The 16,882-nt window shown below is 44.4% G+C and overlaps 1 protein-coding gene across 5 annotated transcripts in view; it reads right to left on the bottom strand.

Moving 5' to 3' along the window:
- Nucleotides 1-1,581: 1,581 nt before the first annotated feature.
- Nucleotides 1,582-16,882, bottom strand: part of EDA (ectodysplasin A) — a 187,018-nt gene continuing 171,717 nt past the window's right edge. For 2 of the 5 annotated variants that reach the window (XM_059732766.1, XM_059732767.1), the window contains 5 exons: nucleotides 15,141-15,320; nucleotides 13,370-13,404; nucleotides 12,667-12,718; nucleotides 8,076-8,206; nucleotides 1,582-6,198 (listed from right to left, as the gene is read on the bottom strand). In XM_059732766.1, coding sequence (XP_059588749.1) covers nucleotides 5,947-6,198; nucleotides 8,076-8,206; nucleotides 12,667-12,718; nucleotides 13,370-13,404; nucleotides 15,141-15,320 — 650 coding nt within the window. In that variant the 3' untranslated portion in view covers nucleotides 1,582-5,946. The remainder of the gene's footprint in view (nucleotides 6,199-8,075; nucleotides 8,207-12,666; nucleotides 12,719-13,369; nucleotides 13,405-15,140; nucleotides 15,321-16,882) is intronic. The other 3 variants (XM_059732765.1, XM_059732764.1, XM_059732763.1) reach the window with 3 other exon arrangements.

Genomic DNA, 16,882 nt, shown 5'->3' on the forward strand with positions numbered 1-16,882 from the left:
AGCACTGGAAAGGGTAATGCTGTAGGAAATGTTACAGCCTGCAGCAGGCCTGACTGACGATGCCAGGGTATCAATAATACTGGGCCTCTGTGCTCCCTGCTCCTCCCTGCACCATAACTTGTACCAGGAGCAGGTAGATTCAACCTTCAGAAACTGCCAGGGGTGAGGTGGTGTTTCCTGACTAGTGCTGGGCTCTTGAGACTTCCCTCAAAGTGCTAGCAGCAGAGGTCTCAGTTGCTACACCTGGGACTCCTACCCCCTCTTATTGCTTCTGGCTGTTACCAGGAAATCGCTTACCTTTGCCTCAGTTACCCAGGACCCTCCAACTGCTGCCACAACACAGCCAGTGCCAGCTGAGCACAGCTGCCTCAGTGGGTCACAGATGGACAAGCCAGGTTTTGGTTTGTTCACGTCCTGAATGAACCAGGCCTGTGGATCCACTTGGAGAATGTGTGAAGCTAAGTGCCTACGTGGATCCCTAGAATGATGCGCTGTTAGCAGTTTCTCGTTTGGAGGTGGAGCTGCTCCATCCCTTGCTAATGTATGCGCAGCTTGCTTTCAGCTTCTAGGAGAGTGAGTTCCAGTAATCAGATGCAGAGGAAATCAAGTGTAGACTAAAAAAGCTGGCTTTTCAGCCTAGAGGGTGAGCACAAAGTCAGGGCCAGTCCAAGGCAGTTATGAAGTTATACAGATGTAGCTAGCTCTGGGGCTTCCACTTTCCCACAAGATCCGTAGTACTTCTACAGTGGGATCCCAAGCAGGAGAGTACTTGAACATGACAGCATTTGACAGCAACGGAAGTGCTTGAGATGTTATCAGATAAAACACTACATACAGCTTGAGAAACAGCTCCTGTGTTATGCCCTGTAAACACCATACCCCACTTCTGGGGACTTGTGAGCCCTACGTTACTTTGCCCCATGTGTGCACAGACAACTAAATTCATGTCTCCTCCCCTCTGCTTTTCTTTTTTGGCCAAACAAAGTCAGTCTGTCATGTATGAAAACACTAAAACCAGGTGTCATGTGATTTGGGCATGAACCTTGCACAGGACTCATTATGGAAGCACCACATATTCCATGTGCCACTTTACCCTTCCTTTCTCCAGCCCCAGCCACAGAGTCTAACCTGGCACTCTCTAACCTCCAGGTAGGAAATTTCTTTCTCCTCCTGTTTTGCAATTAGACATCACCTTTGGAAAATGGCTTATGTTGGGTAAGGGCTTTGTATCATTGTAAAATGCAGCGCTTCAGCAGGCCCCAAACAGTCAACAACGATCTCACACTGCCACAATCTTTACATCTAAAAGAAAATAATTTTGGGGACCTTTTTGTCTTCTGGTTTCTGAGCTGTTAGGGGGCACTCCATTCAGAATGTCCAGGTTCCTTTGCTATCACAAGGGCTGGGAACTTGCTTTTTTAACTGAAAGCTGCAGTTCGCATGCAATTTCTTCACTCCAGCAACTGAGTCTCCAATAAAAAATTCCAAACATGGGAAGATTGACAATAAAATGAGTAAGCAACGCATTCAATGGGATGCTCTTAGAGGGGAAAAAAGTGTTTCAGAAGTGACTGAACTAGGTCAGATCAGGAGAAAGCTTTATTTGCAAAGAAAATATTGACAATTTACATAAACTTACATCCCAATTATATACATTATGTATATTTTATATACAGATAGTGTCTTGAATAAAGATGCTGATCCATAAAGCAGCATCAGTACATCACTGTGTAGCTCACACAAGAGAAAAGGTGGGCTTTGAGTTGTTACATCTATGCCCACAACCCCTCTACCATAATAGGAGCCCGAGGAGAGGCTTGCTTGAAGCAATGATTCATAAGCCTTTTTCCAGGCTCTCTCAAAGCAGGAAATGACACATGCAGTCAACTTGTAGAAGTCAAATTTAAAAACGGATGCAACAACTAAATACACTGTTGCTTTTTATTGCAAACTCAGGCAGGTCGAGTGAGAGAGCCATGAACGGGAAACACTTCTCAACCTGCCAGAATGATAAGGAAACAATCAGCAAAAAAATGCTGCTCCATGAACTCAACTCGCAGACACCAGGGTGCCTGGGGCTGCTCATTCCAGCCGTCACTAATGCTTTCAGCAGGCCCTGTCTACTAGGAGCCCAATACCCAGTATGAGGACTCTTAGTACAACAGTACTCATTTCAAGCAATGGGTGAGCCTTTGCATACTTCAAACAAGTTTGAAAATAAGAAATTAAACACTCATTGCAGCATTTCTGCATTCCAGACAACCTTGAAATGTGCAGCTGAACACAGCAGGAAGCACAAATTCACATCTCAGTCACCTCATGTAGCGCCCCCAAACTCAGACTATTAGAACAGACACGGTCACTTTTCTTTGCTTGAGAAATCTACAGCAATGCTGCTGTGCTGGAGAGTAACAGAACCCTGATCTGGTGCAGAAATCATTGGACCTTTAAAGCTAGGAGCAACAAGCAGCTGGAGCAGCTTGGCACTAATTCTCTGCACCATCCCCTCGCTTCATACAAGTTCTGCTATGACCAAATAGTTTGTCCTAAGAGGTACAAAGTTGGGGAGCACAAACCCTGTGGCGACTCTCATGGCTGCGAGAACATTGAACAATCTACCTCCAAGTATTCAGAATGTATTTTTCTAAATACAAACCATGGCTCTTCGCCTCAGAGCATTTATCTTTCACGGTTCTGTAACGCCAGCCCAGGTCTGGTGGTCACCTGGTATAGCTGTCAGAAGGAGCACGGAACTGGGCTCCTCAATCCTATAAACAGGTGACATGCTTATATATGTAAGAAAGGCACTTGGGAAAAGGAAGAGCAGCAGACCCGCTACTCTTGTGTAGGCAAAATCATCTACCGCAGACAGTTCTTTTCAAGATGGCAATAATAGAGCAGCAGAATGTATTTCCCCAGAGATTGTCTATATATAGGAATGGGGGAGGGGGGTTAAGCTTGTAATGTACACCATCCACTGATTGCTACATTTCTGCAACTGGGATCCAGCCAGAAATAAAATGGCAGAGCTAAGGCACATTAGCAAAAGCAGGAGAGTGCCACTGGAGGGAAAGAGCTGGGGCACAGGAAAGCAGCAGGAGCCGCATTTGCAAAACACAGGGTCTGACCATGGTCCCTGATGTGCAAAAAAATTGTCCCTAAAATTTGTCCCTAACTCATGCCTGTCTAAAGCGAGAGGCATCACAGTGGAAGACTGAATCAGGCCCGTTTGCTCTTGCGTTGTGTTACAATCTTGCTGAGTGCCACCTCCAGCCCTTGGCTGCTATGATCTGGTCTCAGACTGGTTCTGTTCAACTCCAGGATAATTAAACAGGGCTCCTGAGATGGTGACACAGAGAGGCCACAACCAGAACCAGCTCCACAGCTTTGTGAACTTACAGTAGTTTAGTCATCTTAATAATGCAGGTCCATACTTTATTTATAAGATTTTGTTCCTGGAGAGAGGCCATTTGGTCTCGGTGTATAAAAAGGCTCTTTATGGTTCCATTCACTGTTGGCATAAGACAGTGAGAACAATGGAGTTATGCTCACTCTGCCAGTGATGACTTTGGCAATTAGTGATGAGGACCCTGTGCTCCCCACCCTCCTGCACTGTGCGTTCTGGAGCTCAGCTTATACCGGAATCATCTTTGGTCAAATACAAAAAATAAAAAAAAAGGCACATTTTACAAGCTGAGCATTGGAGAGCAAGCTGGTGAGGGAGGCAGTATTCAGTTCCCTGTAGAGTCCTTCAATGCTGCTATATATACAGGTCACAAGGGGCATGAGGCAGAGCTGTTAGGCACTGCTTCTGCATGGGTGGAGTACTCCTGCTCCTTGTCACATCATTCAAGTGGGAATTTAGGAGCCTGGAAGCACTGGACACAGAAGATAAGCTTACTCTTTGGACTCTTCCAGATCATTGCATTCCTGGTACCTGCTCTGGTCTTGCAGGGTAAGCAGACTGTATTCTACAGTATTCTTGTCAAGGAGATGCTTAATGGAGATTACTGTTCTCATCTCACACAGAGTTCCTGAATTCACCACTCTTACAGGAGAGCACCTCAAATTCATTTTGAGGGAAACAGACTTCTGAAGGCTAGTTAAATGCCCAGCTGCTCATGATAGCCCACTGTATCAAGACTGGAAAGAAGGAAGCAATGAATAGCAGGCAATTTCCCATACTGTTATGGCAAAACTATGTTCTCCTCTGAGTAGTGAGGTTTGAAATCAAAGCCTGGTAGACCCAGGAAATGCTTATCTCACAACAAATACAGTTGCTGGCAGGTGCTACAATGCTTAGAAGACGAGATCCCTGACTACAAATGGACAAAGGCAGTGAGGCCAAGGATGCTATTTCTGCAACATTAGCTGGCCAATCCCACTGCTGTCTTGGTGTTACTGACAGAGGTTCATTTTTAAAATCCAACAGGTTATCATTAAGTTGTTCATGATGACAGACAGGAAGGTTAGTATCAAGCTGTCTGTTAAGAATTTGCTTCTGCAATTCAGGAATTATTTTTGTATGTTGGCTAATACCCTATTCTCCCAGTGACCTTTATGTTTGGAAAATGTGTTCTGTACATAGGTAGCCAGTTTTTAAAAAAATGGTACACAATGCAGAGAAGTAACTGAAGTCTGAGCCCTTCCCTACCTCAAATGCACCTTATGGCTTTCTCTCTCATCAGTCCAAAGGAGGTGGTGGGAAGGCATTATTTAGGAAGCCTAAAGAAGCTATGGTGTCATAATTTTCCCATTAACACCAAAGAGTCACATTAGGACCAGACTCAATATTGGTGGGCATGTGCATTGGACCAGAGTCTTCAGTACAGATTTTGGTGGAGATTATTTCATCACTACTTACTGTAATGTCTTCAAGGTAGAGGGCTGCAAAACCAAAAATGAAAGATTCTTCTGATGTACAGAATGAGAAAACCCCCCCGAAAACCAGCACATAATTGCTATTAACTTGGAAAATATTAGCCTGCTTCCTTGAATATTTTCTTTTTAAAAGTACCCATTTCAGTGAGCAGCTTCTAAGTGTTTATGTGGACATCTGTGCCTGCAGCATGCAGCATTGTGAAGCCTCTGTAAATATTTCTTGGTATGCAGTAGGTTAGTACAAGTTGATGTTACAACAGCAACACTTCAAGGAAGTACACAGTAGGGCAACTTATACCTGTGGACACATGGAAGGAGTGGCAAGTAGCAGTGGCACTGGAACCTGTCACTGTCAGGAACATCTCAACACTGGGCTTACAACATGCAGAGGCAGTCATGGCAGCAGCCTGCTCTCTAATTAATTATTGGTGCTCCTTTCACCCTTATTGCATTTGCAGCCTGCTTCCAAGCCCTGTATAGAGACACTTCACCTACTTATTCTCACAGTCCAAAGGATGAATGTAAACACCACCCAGTTGATCTCATTCTCCACCTTTCACATTACATTACCATTGCAATTAGAACTGTCTGACATAGGTGGAAAAGAAGAAACCACAAGGGTTTCTTGCTCACATACATGTGCAGAAGCAGCAGTGTACGAGTGTCTGGACAGAAAAATCCATCAGAAGTCAGTCTCTCTTCTGCTGCTCTTGCCATGGATGCTCTTGCTAGTGCAACATAAAAGCAGGAAACCCACATCATTCTCACCAGAAGCCTCAGGGGAGGACCACAGAGAAGAGTATCAGTGCAGTAATGCTTGAAACACTGAGACAAAAAAGGACAGGGCCACCTTTCTTTCTCATAATGGCTTTCAACTGCCTTTCCAGTCCAAGTCTCCAGGCAATGCAAAGGAACCCTTGCTCTTTTTGCATTCACATAAAGGAATAAATAGCTCTGGGTCAGTTTTCTTTGTGGCTGGATTATAGACCCCCCTGAAATACTGAAACACCTATGAACAGCAGCACCAGGCAGTTCTGGGAGTCTCCTTGTACATGCCAGGTTCATCTAGGATGTTGGTGCATCTCCTAGGCGTATGGCCCCGAAGAATGTCGTGTGCTTGCTCATGTTGATGGAGATGTCAGCATGGACCATTTTCACTGCAATCTTCTGCCTGGCTTTGAGGAGACAGACCCCGGCTGTGTAACAGGTATTGAAGTTGGTTTTGCCAGTCTCAATACTCCTAGTGCACTGCAGGAAGGGCTTCTCATCTACCACCACCTCATAGCTGGCAAAATCAGTGAAGTTTATGTAGTATACCTAATGTGAAGCAGAGAAAAGAAACCATATTAGGGAGTGGGCAAGGACATATATGTACACCCGAAGCCTTCTCTGTAAGTCCACTAATGCATGTGAACTATTCCTAACCCAAACATCTCATGAGGTTCACTTCCAAAGTTCCTCCATACCTACTTCTGCAGTAAGATGGCTTATTCTGAGCCAAGAGAACATGCAGAGTGTTTGGATAAACCTGGCATGGAACAAGCTAGGATGAACAAGCATGGAAATACCTGTGAACAACTACATCCACCAAGGCTTGACAGGTAAATGACAGGGGAAAATGAACTTAAAGTACCTGCATTAAAATCAAAATAGAGATATGAATAGACTTGACTCAGGTACTGAAATCCCTCTAGAGATTCTCTTACTGATTTGGGACATTAAACAGTTTTTGACAGGGTTTTATGCATTTTTTTTCCTACAAAGACTGTTCCATACCCTTTAATATACTGATTCTAAAGAACTTCAGGCTGCAGAGTAGAAGCCTGTATGTGCAGTGGTTACTCTTAGAGGTTATCCTTCCTGATAAGGAGAAGCTGGTGATTCTGAAGGCAATGTCTATTTGCTAATTCCTTAATTCCACGCATACCCACCATAGCGTGATATTTAGCCTGATTGAGGCACTGCAGAAGGGGAGCTGATTTCATTGCACAAAGGGTGCCCTCACCCTTACTGCTAGGATATCACTCCAAATTCCAATTGGGTTCTACTTTTCCTTTACAGATTGCACAGGACAAAAGCTCTGGAAGTGAAATACTGTGGTCAGAAACTCTAGTTCATATAGCAATGCCTTTCTTGTTCCTTCTTGTTGAGCACCAACTTGTATATCACTATGGAAGAGCCTCTGAATGACTTGTTGATGTCTAAAGTTTATGCTGCATGTTAGCAGTTCCACTAGGATATGATATGATCCTAGTGGAACTGCTAACAACAGACAGATAAGTAAACTAGAAGATACTTAACTGCAGTAGTTCCATGTGGCCAACTGTGGCATCACTAAAATCTGACCCAGAACTTACACAGATTTTCTTGCCAGAAGTGAATGCAGTGGGCTAAGATGGATTTAGCAGCTCTCTAGCTGCCTTGTTTCTTCTGTAGGTTGTAAACCCTGGACACAGATTATCAGGAAACTGTGACAGCAGGATTAAATGGCAATCTCTCTTCTGAGTAACATTTGGTTGAAGGGGGAGATGTCCCAATTAGCTATGTTAAGAAGCACAGTGTATAATAATTTTTTTGCATAGCACTTTTCATGTTGATGAACTGTACTCACACATTTCACCCAGCTCTGGAGTCAATGTAAGTAGGTGGTTAGCAGAGATGGCCTTTCTAGACATTGATCCTTGGAAATGCCTTGTATCAATTTAATTCCACTGGGGAACTGGGAAGATGGACTGGATTGACCTCAGCTGGAATCTGAGTAGGACGCCCAGGCAAAATCCTGAGTTTCTGAAGAATGGTGCTGGTTCTTAATGATTACAAGTCAGGACTTTGGTTTTATATTTGTTTTGTAAGACAGCAGACTAACAGCCAGCTTCCTGCTGAGACTATTGTTCAGTACTAATGTGGAACAAGGGTTACATTTGCTAGTAATTACACAGAAGGGAATGAGAAAAAAGGCATTTGTAGACTATGGATGCATGTTCAGCAACCAGTCTCTGCCAGCTAGCATTATAGTGGATGTGTGACCTTCTGATTTAAAAAATACACCATCTTCCTCTTATATTCCCTCGCTCTTCCCAGAATATGAAATTCTTAAGAAGATACACGAGGTTCTGGGAATTTGCTGGTTGTGGTTCATGCAAAGCTTGCATTTATAATACAAGAATAGGAGTTAGGCCCAGGACCGTACTCACTTCTACCTGACTATAGATGAAGTATGTGCCGTCCACCAGTACCTCCAGCTCCCCGCTGCGGGCATGCAGCTTAAACACCTTGGGGTTCATAGTGATGCGTGACCAGTCATTGAGGACTCCACCTGAAAGATCTCAGTATGAGAAAACGGCAGTCACTCAGTACTCGTCAGAATGAAAAGCATGGTAGCAACAGAAAAACAATGGCATTGATTTATTACATATGACATACAGAGGAAAGAGGATTAAAGGTGCTAAGTCAAACATTCACATTAGGAATTGCCATAACTAATATGACCATGGGAAGATCCAGGATTCAGTAAAGGAAGGGGGGTACAGCTCACTGTCCCTCAGACCATGAGGGGTTGGGGGTGAGGTGTGGCTGGAGCTCCTGGGCTGGTAGGTAACAGCAGGGAGCTAAGCATGAGTAGGCATTTGAAGGGGGAGGGGTGAGTCCTCCTGCCAACACCACTGCTGCTGTCCCCATCTGACCCAGGGGCATGAGGGGAGAGGGGCACAGAGCCCAGAGCCACTCCTGCCCTACTCCAGCCAGGGGCTGTGGGGAATGGCTACACAGAAGCAGTGTGCAGTTTCCTTCTTCCAGCCGCTGCCTGCCCTCCTCACCCTCACAGGTGTCCCCTGGCAGGGAGCAGGCACTGGAAGGAGGAACCTGTGAACCATCACTGCTGTCCCCTGCCAAGCCTGGCACCCCACACATCTACAGCGTGCAAGGCAGGAGAGCTCTGGGGCTCCCCTTGTGCCCAGATCAGCCAGTGGCAGAAGGCACGTGCAACTGTACCACCACTCCCACTGGATCCACCCCTGAATACAGCCAATGAATTAACCTGACCACCTTCATCATTATATGGTTTTTAAATATCTGACAACATGGTGTTTAAATACCTGCTGACTTACAATTTTTGTACAGGACATTAGCCTCATTCAATGCACAGGATGGATGATGCTTGCTGAATAGATACATATTGAATATTTCTTTTTATCTGCAACTTTCAGCATATGGCTCCAGGCCTTTTGTGTTGTGCACAATTTACACTCTATCCTGAATACAAAAGAATTCATATCCTCCTGGGTACTTCTATGATGCTTTCCCCATAAAATGAGTGCTTTACAAAAGTTAATGAATTTATCTTCACAATGCTTCTGTGAGAATAGCTACTGTTATTCTCATTTCATAGCTGGGAAAATTGACACTCGCAGAGATCAAGTCAAAACTGTAAAGTATTTGCCAATTTTGGGTACCTAATCTGAGATACCTCCAGCCTGATTTTTCATAGTAAAATGCATTTTTTATATTTTTTCATATGCCCAACTGACTTCTATTACAATGGTGGCTATTTAATACTTCAGCAACTCAGACCCCAAGCACCTCAGGTATGGGAAATTGTAAATGAAGAATCCATAATGTGGCCCTTATTAAGAGTTTTGTATAAGTGACCTGCCCCACATCAATTAGAAACTCTGGGTGATTGTACACGACGGGGGTTTAGTTCCAACTGAAATGGTGGGCTTTTAATTGTGATGATTAAAAACCCACCATTTCAATTTAGGGGCATCTGTCACTGTTGTGGTGAAGGGCATAATCCTTTTATTTTTTTTATTTTTATTTTTTTGCAGAGCCTGCCCATCTCTCCTGCAGCCAGGTGGTGTGGGGGGGGAGGAGGGGGGGTAGAGCTGCTGGTGGGCTCAGCAGCCCCTGAGCTGCAGGGGGGGGGGGCCTTGTCCTTCCCTCTGCAGCAGCGGCACCCCCTTATTTTAAAATAAATTAATAAAATAAGGATTGTGCCCCTTGCTGCTCCCCCTCTCCCCCCAGGGTAGCCTGCATGCATGAGCAGGGTCCCGGTCCTTCCCTCCGTGGCAGCAGCTCAGAGGCAGCACCCACTGGATCCAATTCTTCCCCTAGCCTGCCGGGGCTTCCAGCACTGCACGCACCATCCCTGTCGCCTTCTCCGGCTGCCAGCACACTGAGCCAACCTCCTGCCGCTTCCCTGTGCTGCCCCAGGGGCAAGCCAGGCCATTCCTGGGCAGTCCCAGGCAGCGACAAGGCAGCGGTGATGGTGCATGTGGTGCTGGAAGCCCTGGCAGGCTCAGGGAAGAGTTGGAGGCAGCACCTACCTGCTAGCTGCCTACCCAGACGAACCCACAGAGAGAAGGACCAGGCCCCCTGCAGCTCGGAGGCCGCTCAGCCCACCGGGCAGCTCACGGGCAGGCTCTGCTTGAAAAAAAAAAGCAGTGAGGGGCCCAGTTCCTTTTTATTTTTTGTGAAGCCTGCCTGTGGCTGGTGACTGAGCTGCTGGTGGGCCCTGAGCTGCGAGGAGCCCTGGTCCTTCCCTCCACAGGTGTGGTGCCCCCTGGGGTTGCCTGTTAATGGGCCACAGGCTGCCCCAGGTTGGAGGCAGCACCCAGTCCAATCCAACTATTCCCTGAGCCCCGGCTACGGCAGCCCCTGGCCCACTAACAGCCCACCTGGGTGGGTGGCCCCAGGGGGCACCACCACCACGGAGGGAAGGACCAGGGTCCCTTGCAGCTCAGGTGCCACTCAGCCCACCAGCAGCTTGCCCCCCAGCCATGGGCGATGCAGACAAGCTCAGCGAAGAAAAGAAAAAAAAAAAAAGATTAGGTCCCTTGTGGCTTCTGCCTTCAGCCCGCCTTTTCTGTGGCTGGGAGCAGCAAACTGTCAGATTAAAAGCTGCAATGTTACACATAGCTACATTGCAAACTAAACTACATGGGGATGTGGTTTAGTTTGCAACAAACTCATTTACAGCACGAAAAACCCATACGTGTAAACAGAGACACAATTAAACTGCTAAAACGGGCAATTTTCATCACGTGTACAAATGCCCTGTGACAGAATCAGGGACAGACTCCAACACCTAAGGGCTGCAACTCCTGCCTCAGTCACTGAACAACCTCTCCTTCTGCAATCAAAGCAGCAGGAGTTCTACAGGCAATGGCGTCGTTTGCTACACACTCCTGATTCATGCCCAGAGCAAAGGCAGTCAGGGCTCCAAATGAGCATGGGATCCTGTGGAGAAAAAATTTGTATGTGATGGGGTAATTAAAGGCTGTCTCAAGAAGCCTACGTGCCGGGATGTGTTTTAACACTGCAACCTTTTAGCATGGTTGGTGAGCAGGTAAATGTCCTAATCAACGTAAGAAACTAAACTCCTTTTGCCCAAGCCCCCTTCCCTGCTTCTCTGTGCATTCAAGTCAGGCCATTTCCTCCTCCTACTTGGGCAGGAGGAGCAAGGAGACCTCTTGAGGGCATAAGAGAATCAAGTCTTCCTGCACTCAGTTTTGGTGCACACTGGACCCCAACAGCTGGGAGGAGCAGTTGCAGGATACTTGTTTTTCTCATGGGGCTTTATGAGACTGGAGTAAGTTTACCACAGGCAGAATATGTTAGACAATTTTGTTGCTAAACAAGTCTCTACTGAGCACGTGTGACCAAACACTTTTAGAGGAGTATCACATGGCAAACTTCAGGTGCAGCTCAGCTCATCAATCTAACTTCTGGGTGACCTACTAATGTCAAGTCCTGGCTGGGAGCAAGAGCTTCTCATTCGAACAATGATAGTTATTTTTGAAAACAGAGAAAATAAGTTGCTTTGTCTAATTTGATATTTGGAAACAATTTTGCTGAAATTTAGGAGTAGGGAGGAAATCAGCTGGTAGTCGACACCCAGTGCAGGATGCATCCAAGCTAGCAGGTAAAGTTTGACAATTATAAGCAACTGAGAACAAGGTCTTCCAGTGTGAGTACTGGGCAGCCTTAACTATAGGCACTGCTGTCAGCTCTATCCATATGAACAAGGAAGCTGTAGGGGTCACCACTTCCCCAGTCCCTCCTTACTGCCTCCCCCCAGCCCACATAGCACTTGGCAGCAGCAGCATCTTGTGTATGAAAGAGAGTTATAGTCTGTGTCCTCAGTTGGGAAATGAATGCCTCAGAGCACTGCACAAGAAACAGGATTTGTGCTGCAGTGAAATCGGCCTGGGTCCAGGCACAGGACCACTTATCAGAGAACTGTTCCACTAACAGCTCAGTGATCTTTGGGGAGTAAGACAGGGATTAAGGACAAGGGACATATTGATGGAACTGGGGGCTAAGGGTGGATAAAGATGCTGGTAGCCTGAGAAAAGACAGCTGGAAAATTGGGAAAAACACAGGCTGACTGAGTTGAGGAAGGTATAGGATACATTAAGGACTGAAAGGAAGGCAAAAGATGGATTAGGGAAGAGGGCTAGCTAGTCAATGGATGGGGTTGGATTAATGGTTTGATGAGGCAGATAATCTCTTTCAAATTCAGGAATGAGGACTGGGAGGGGGAATCTATTTGGAGACAACTATGTATGAACACAGGGGAGAAGAGGACGAAGGAGGAACAAGAGAAGTTAAACTGATGGGGTAAAGGCAGCAGACAGAGTCATATGAGGGAATAGTACTGTCACTCTAATGCCAATAGAGCACCATATGGAAGGGACCTACTGATCCCAGCTATATGGTGTACTGCCTAAAAGACCCCACCTATGAGATTGAGGTTAGAGGCTGATAATCTCTTGGAAATCTTACCATTCTTTACTTGAATTGCTGAACCTTGGCCCTGGAGGTGAACCACAGCTGGCTGCAAATAAGAATACAGCAGTTTAAAATTAGCAAGATACATTGTTCTGTTCTTTTAAGAAACTTGGCACATCCCTATAAGACTGATGACCAGGACAAAGACACAGAACAGCTGTTAAAGAGCTTTAGAGAACTCATGCAGGCACTATGATAGTCTATTCAACTCTAAGCAACACACAACTTGTGAAGAGGACTCATCATGATTATCTTCTTTGTGGCAGTGTTAGTTGAAGTGTTTTAATTTGTATTCAGAAAGTCCTTTTCATATAGTCTTCAGCTTTTTCAATATTCAGACCCCAAGAACTGTTTGAACCTCCTTGTAGATTAGCAATGCTTTCTGTACAAAACAAACATAAAAACATTCTCTTGGCTTGTTCTAAAGAGCTAGAGAAGCATAATGGCAATCTGTTTGGTAAACAACTAATCAACGCTATTTTCTCTGATAGTTCAAGTGATAAAGGTGATTGTGGTTGATTCTCATTGTATGAGTGTAAAGACTAGTTAGCAGAGATGCCTATTTCATGAAGAAAGTTACTTTCAGAATTATACTTTAGTCTAAAGTGTCCATCTAGGAAAAACCATCCTGTAAAATTAAAACAAAAATCAATTCAACTCAAGAAGTGGCATTTTCTCTGAGACACAGTTAACCAACCTGTACCTCCCTCGAACTGGCTTTGTCCATGGCACCTGCAAGACAGGATATTTACAATAATAATAATGGTATTTGGAAATGGTCTGAAACCTTCACTGTAGCAAATCTCCTACTAACAAGTTGGGGTTTTTTTCTTTCCTAGGCTCGGATTTTGAACAGAGAGGATGAAAGACAACATATAGTATAAATCTTAATATCCAGCAGGTCTCTCAATGAAAAAAGGTTCACTCTATCCTTTTTGTAGATTCAAATTTCTATCTGACGCACTGAGATTGCCCATCCACTCTCAATAAAAATGCTGTTCATTCAATGCATCAGATTGCAGCCACCTTCTCACTGAGCATGAGGATTGTTCTTGCAAAGATTACAGGTTCCAACATACAGTGCTGCATCCTGAGCAGCAGACTGCACATTGAGATCTTTTACCTCTCTAAGCCACAATACTTCATTAAAGATAAGGGTGGCTATGGCCAGCATTTGGAAAATGCTAACTACTACATGTTACATGTGGACTGCACTTGGCTACTTCTGATATAGAGACTAGAAACCAGCCAAGTTTCCTCTAGAAGCCATATGAGGCATAAAGCAATAACTCTGACTCCAAACAGTGCTTTATTATTTAAAGCAAATTTAAAAAATAGCCTCTTGTAATTGTCAGGAATTCCTGGTTTCAAGCGTTCTTAGTTAAGGCCACTGTTTTCAACAACAGTAAAGGTCACGTAAGACACCAAATTTGATAAGAAAGTGATAGTGAGCACCCATGCAAAATGATGGAAAATACAATGAAAAAGGAAGTGTAGGAGAAACAGTATTTTCATATAAGGGGCAAAACAATTATGCTGCATGTGGCTATTCTGATTAATTTAGAATTTGTCAAGCAGTGGCCTTACTGATCCAGATTTATCTTTCCCAAAAGTTTAAAACAGATGTGTAAATTAAGGCAGATGTGTGAATTAAGGCAGATTACCCAAACTACAATCAAGGCAACCCAAAGCCAATCTACTTTACATATCTTACACACAGGAGTCACAGCTGTTTGTAGACTTCAATACCAGTGAAATCAAAGTTCACTAGAAGGTTAAGAGAATAATAGTCTGCAGTTCTACTTCCTCTGAAGATCTCAAAATATTTGAGATGTACGCTGCAAGACCCTTGTAATACAGATAGGGACAAAGATATACAGAGAAAGGAAATGAACCACTTAAGAGCTCATGGCAAATCAAAGTAACCATACCAAAACTTCCAGTTGTTGAGGGGAAGGGGATCATTAACTCATGCTCATTCTATTAGAGACAGAAACAACTAATATATCAGTGTGTGCAAACCAGAGCACCCACATGATCCTCTTGCCTTCACCACCTTCTGTTTGTTATCACTTAACTGCTACATCAAAACCTAGGCAAAGCTTTTTTGGGGCAGGATCAGACATTGCTTGTCCGGGATATGTACTGCATAATACGCATGATCAGCTGGAGTAGTCTATTTGCCAACTGATAAGGAGCTGGTAAGGGTAAGGCAGTTTTTTACCTCTTTCCCCCTATCTAGGTCAAGTTTTTCATGACATTCAGGAGTGTACTAGTGCTCAGATATTAAGCATGGCACTTAGAGCATCTTTCCTTATGTAGCTGTGTTGATTGGGGTTGGAACTGAAGGAAGGGTCAATGGGGTGTGTTCTGTTCAGGTTTTAGGGGCACTCATCTCCATGGTATTTACCCTCATCACTATATTCAGCACAGTATCTGTCCAAGAAGAAATGAAATAATACACTTACCTGAGGGGCCCTGCATGCCAGGTGGTCCCTGAGGGCCAGGGGGACCAGGAGGGCCAGGAGGTCCCATTACAGTCGTGCCTGGAATTCCAGGGATCCCTGGGATGCCTGGAGGGCCCTGCGGACCAGGAGGCCCTGGTGGCCCTTGAGGGCCATTGGGCCCTGGAGGACCAGTCTTTTTACCTGAAAAATACAAGATTGCAGATTACTCTCTCTGTCTACTGAATATGGCATACAAAGGCCATGAGACAACTTCCCCTGGTCTCCTAAACAAGAGCAGTGGGGTGAAGAAAAGAAAGTTCTTTAAAGCCATTTTATATTATACACTCACTTTCCCATTCTGTGCTAGGAGCTTCAGCTGAGCTGAAGCCAGTGCAAGACAAGTTGAAAGCAAGATGAAACAGCCAGCTCATATTTTGTGATCCAAGTGGGTTCAACCAGGCTTGCCATATGAAAAGAGTGCACAGGACAGAAAGGAAGCTAATTCTTTCATGTGAATAATTAAGACTGAAGACAGCAAAATGGGGGGAAGCTGGAAGGGTCTGCTGTCCTGGAAGACTCCTCAGACAAACATGGAGCCAAACCTTCTTCCCTAAAGCTCTAGTGTAACCTACTTCCTTGCAAAGCCTGATCTACTGTGTCCATATAGGCTAACTGCACCACATTTTGGTGCTCAAGTTCTGTAGTTTTAGCCTCTAAAAAGACAGGATGGTTGACAGCCAAAGTCTGTACTTTGACATGGTGAAGCCTGGAATGAATCTGCAAGCTCAAAAGGTTCTTTGAGAACATGGCTCCACTACCTAATACTGTTTCTTTGGTAACACTGCATGGGGAGGAAGCAACTTGGGATTTTGATAGGAGAGATGGCTGGGTTTCTCCCCATGTATCTTTTGGACTGAAGCAGATTATTTCTTACACTAACAGCCTTTTTCTGTTGCTAACTTTTTTTTTTAGGAGCTTTAAACCCCACCAGTGATATATGTTACCAGGTGTGAATTATTGCAGTTGCACATAAAACAATTTGCATTTATCTTTAAAAAAAAATGCAGACAACTGCATTGGCTCTGCAACCTAAATTTGGCCCCGTTCTGCCAATGAAAATTCAGAATTTCATTCCAGTTCTATTCTATTAATTCTGAGATACTAAAATCTGGTCCCTCACAAACAGGACAAAACAAAAACTATTCTCTGTATCTTTGAAAAGTAAAAGAACCTGAATGTTTTTTTCTGTCAATAAGGAAAAAATGTTCCATGTCAATAATCATAACTTTATAATATAATCAAAGCTGAAACAATCAAGTGAGCATGAAATGCCCTGTCATTCCTGTCACGTTTTTGCTGGAAGCATTTGGCAAGATGTTTTTCTAATGGAAAACAGCTTGGTCACACATTTGTCAACCAGCTTTAGGCATTACTGGAAGGGGCCTTATAGGGGCCCTCATGTACAGCCCCTAAGGTTTTCACTGTATAATCATGTAGCATTTTTCTCTACAGGACAGCTTGTGGTTGGGAAAAATGAGCAGAAGTTTGGGAACCTGGTGGATTTGAATTACAATCTTTCCTTTGTCACTTAGTCTTGGACAACGTGAAATGCAGATCATGGTGGTCTTTTATGTTATCATATAGATAAATTCATTAATGTTTGTGAGAGGTTCACTTCCTACTATGATTGCCATGGGAAAGATTTTGAGAAAATTAAGAGTTTTAGATTTAAGGCTTTGGCTGTAATAATTTAGGTGAAGGAC

The sequence above is a fragment of the Alligator mississippiensis genome, chromosome 8, assembly GCF_030867095.1.
Source record: "Alligator mississippiensis isolate rAllMis1 chromosome 8, rAllMis1, whole genome shotgun sequence".
Classification (NCBI taxonomy): Eukaryota; Metazoa; Chordata; order Crocodylia; family Alligatoridae; genus Alligator; species Alligator mississippiensis.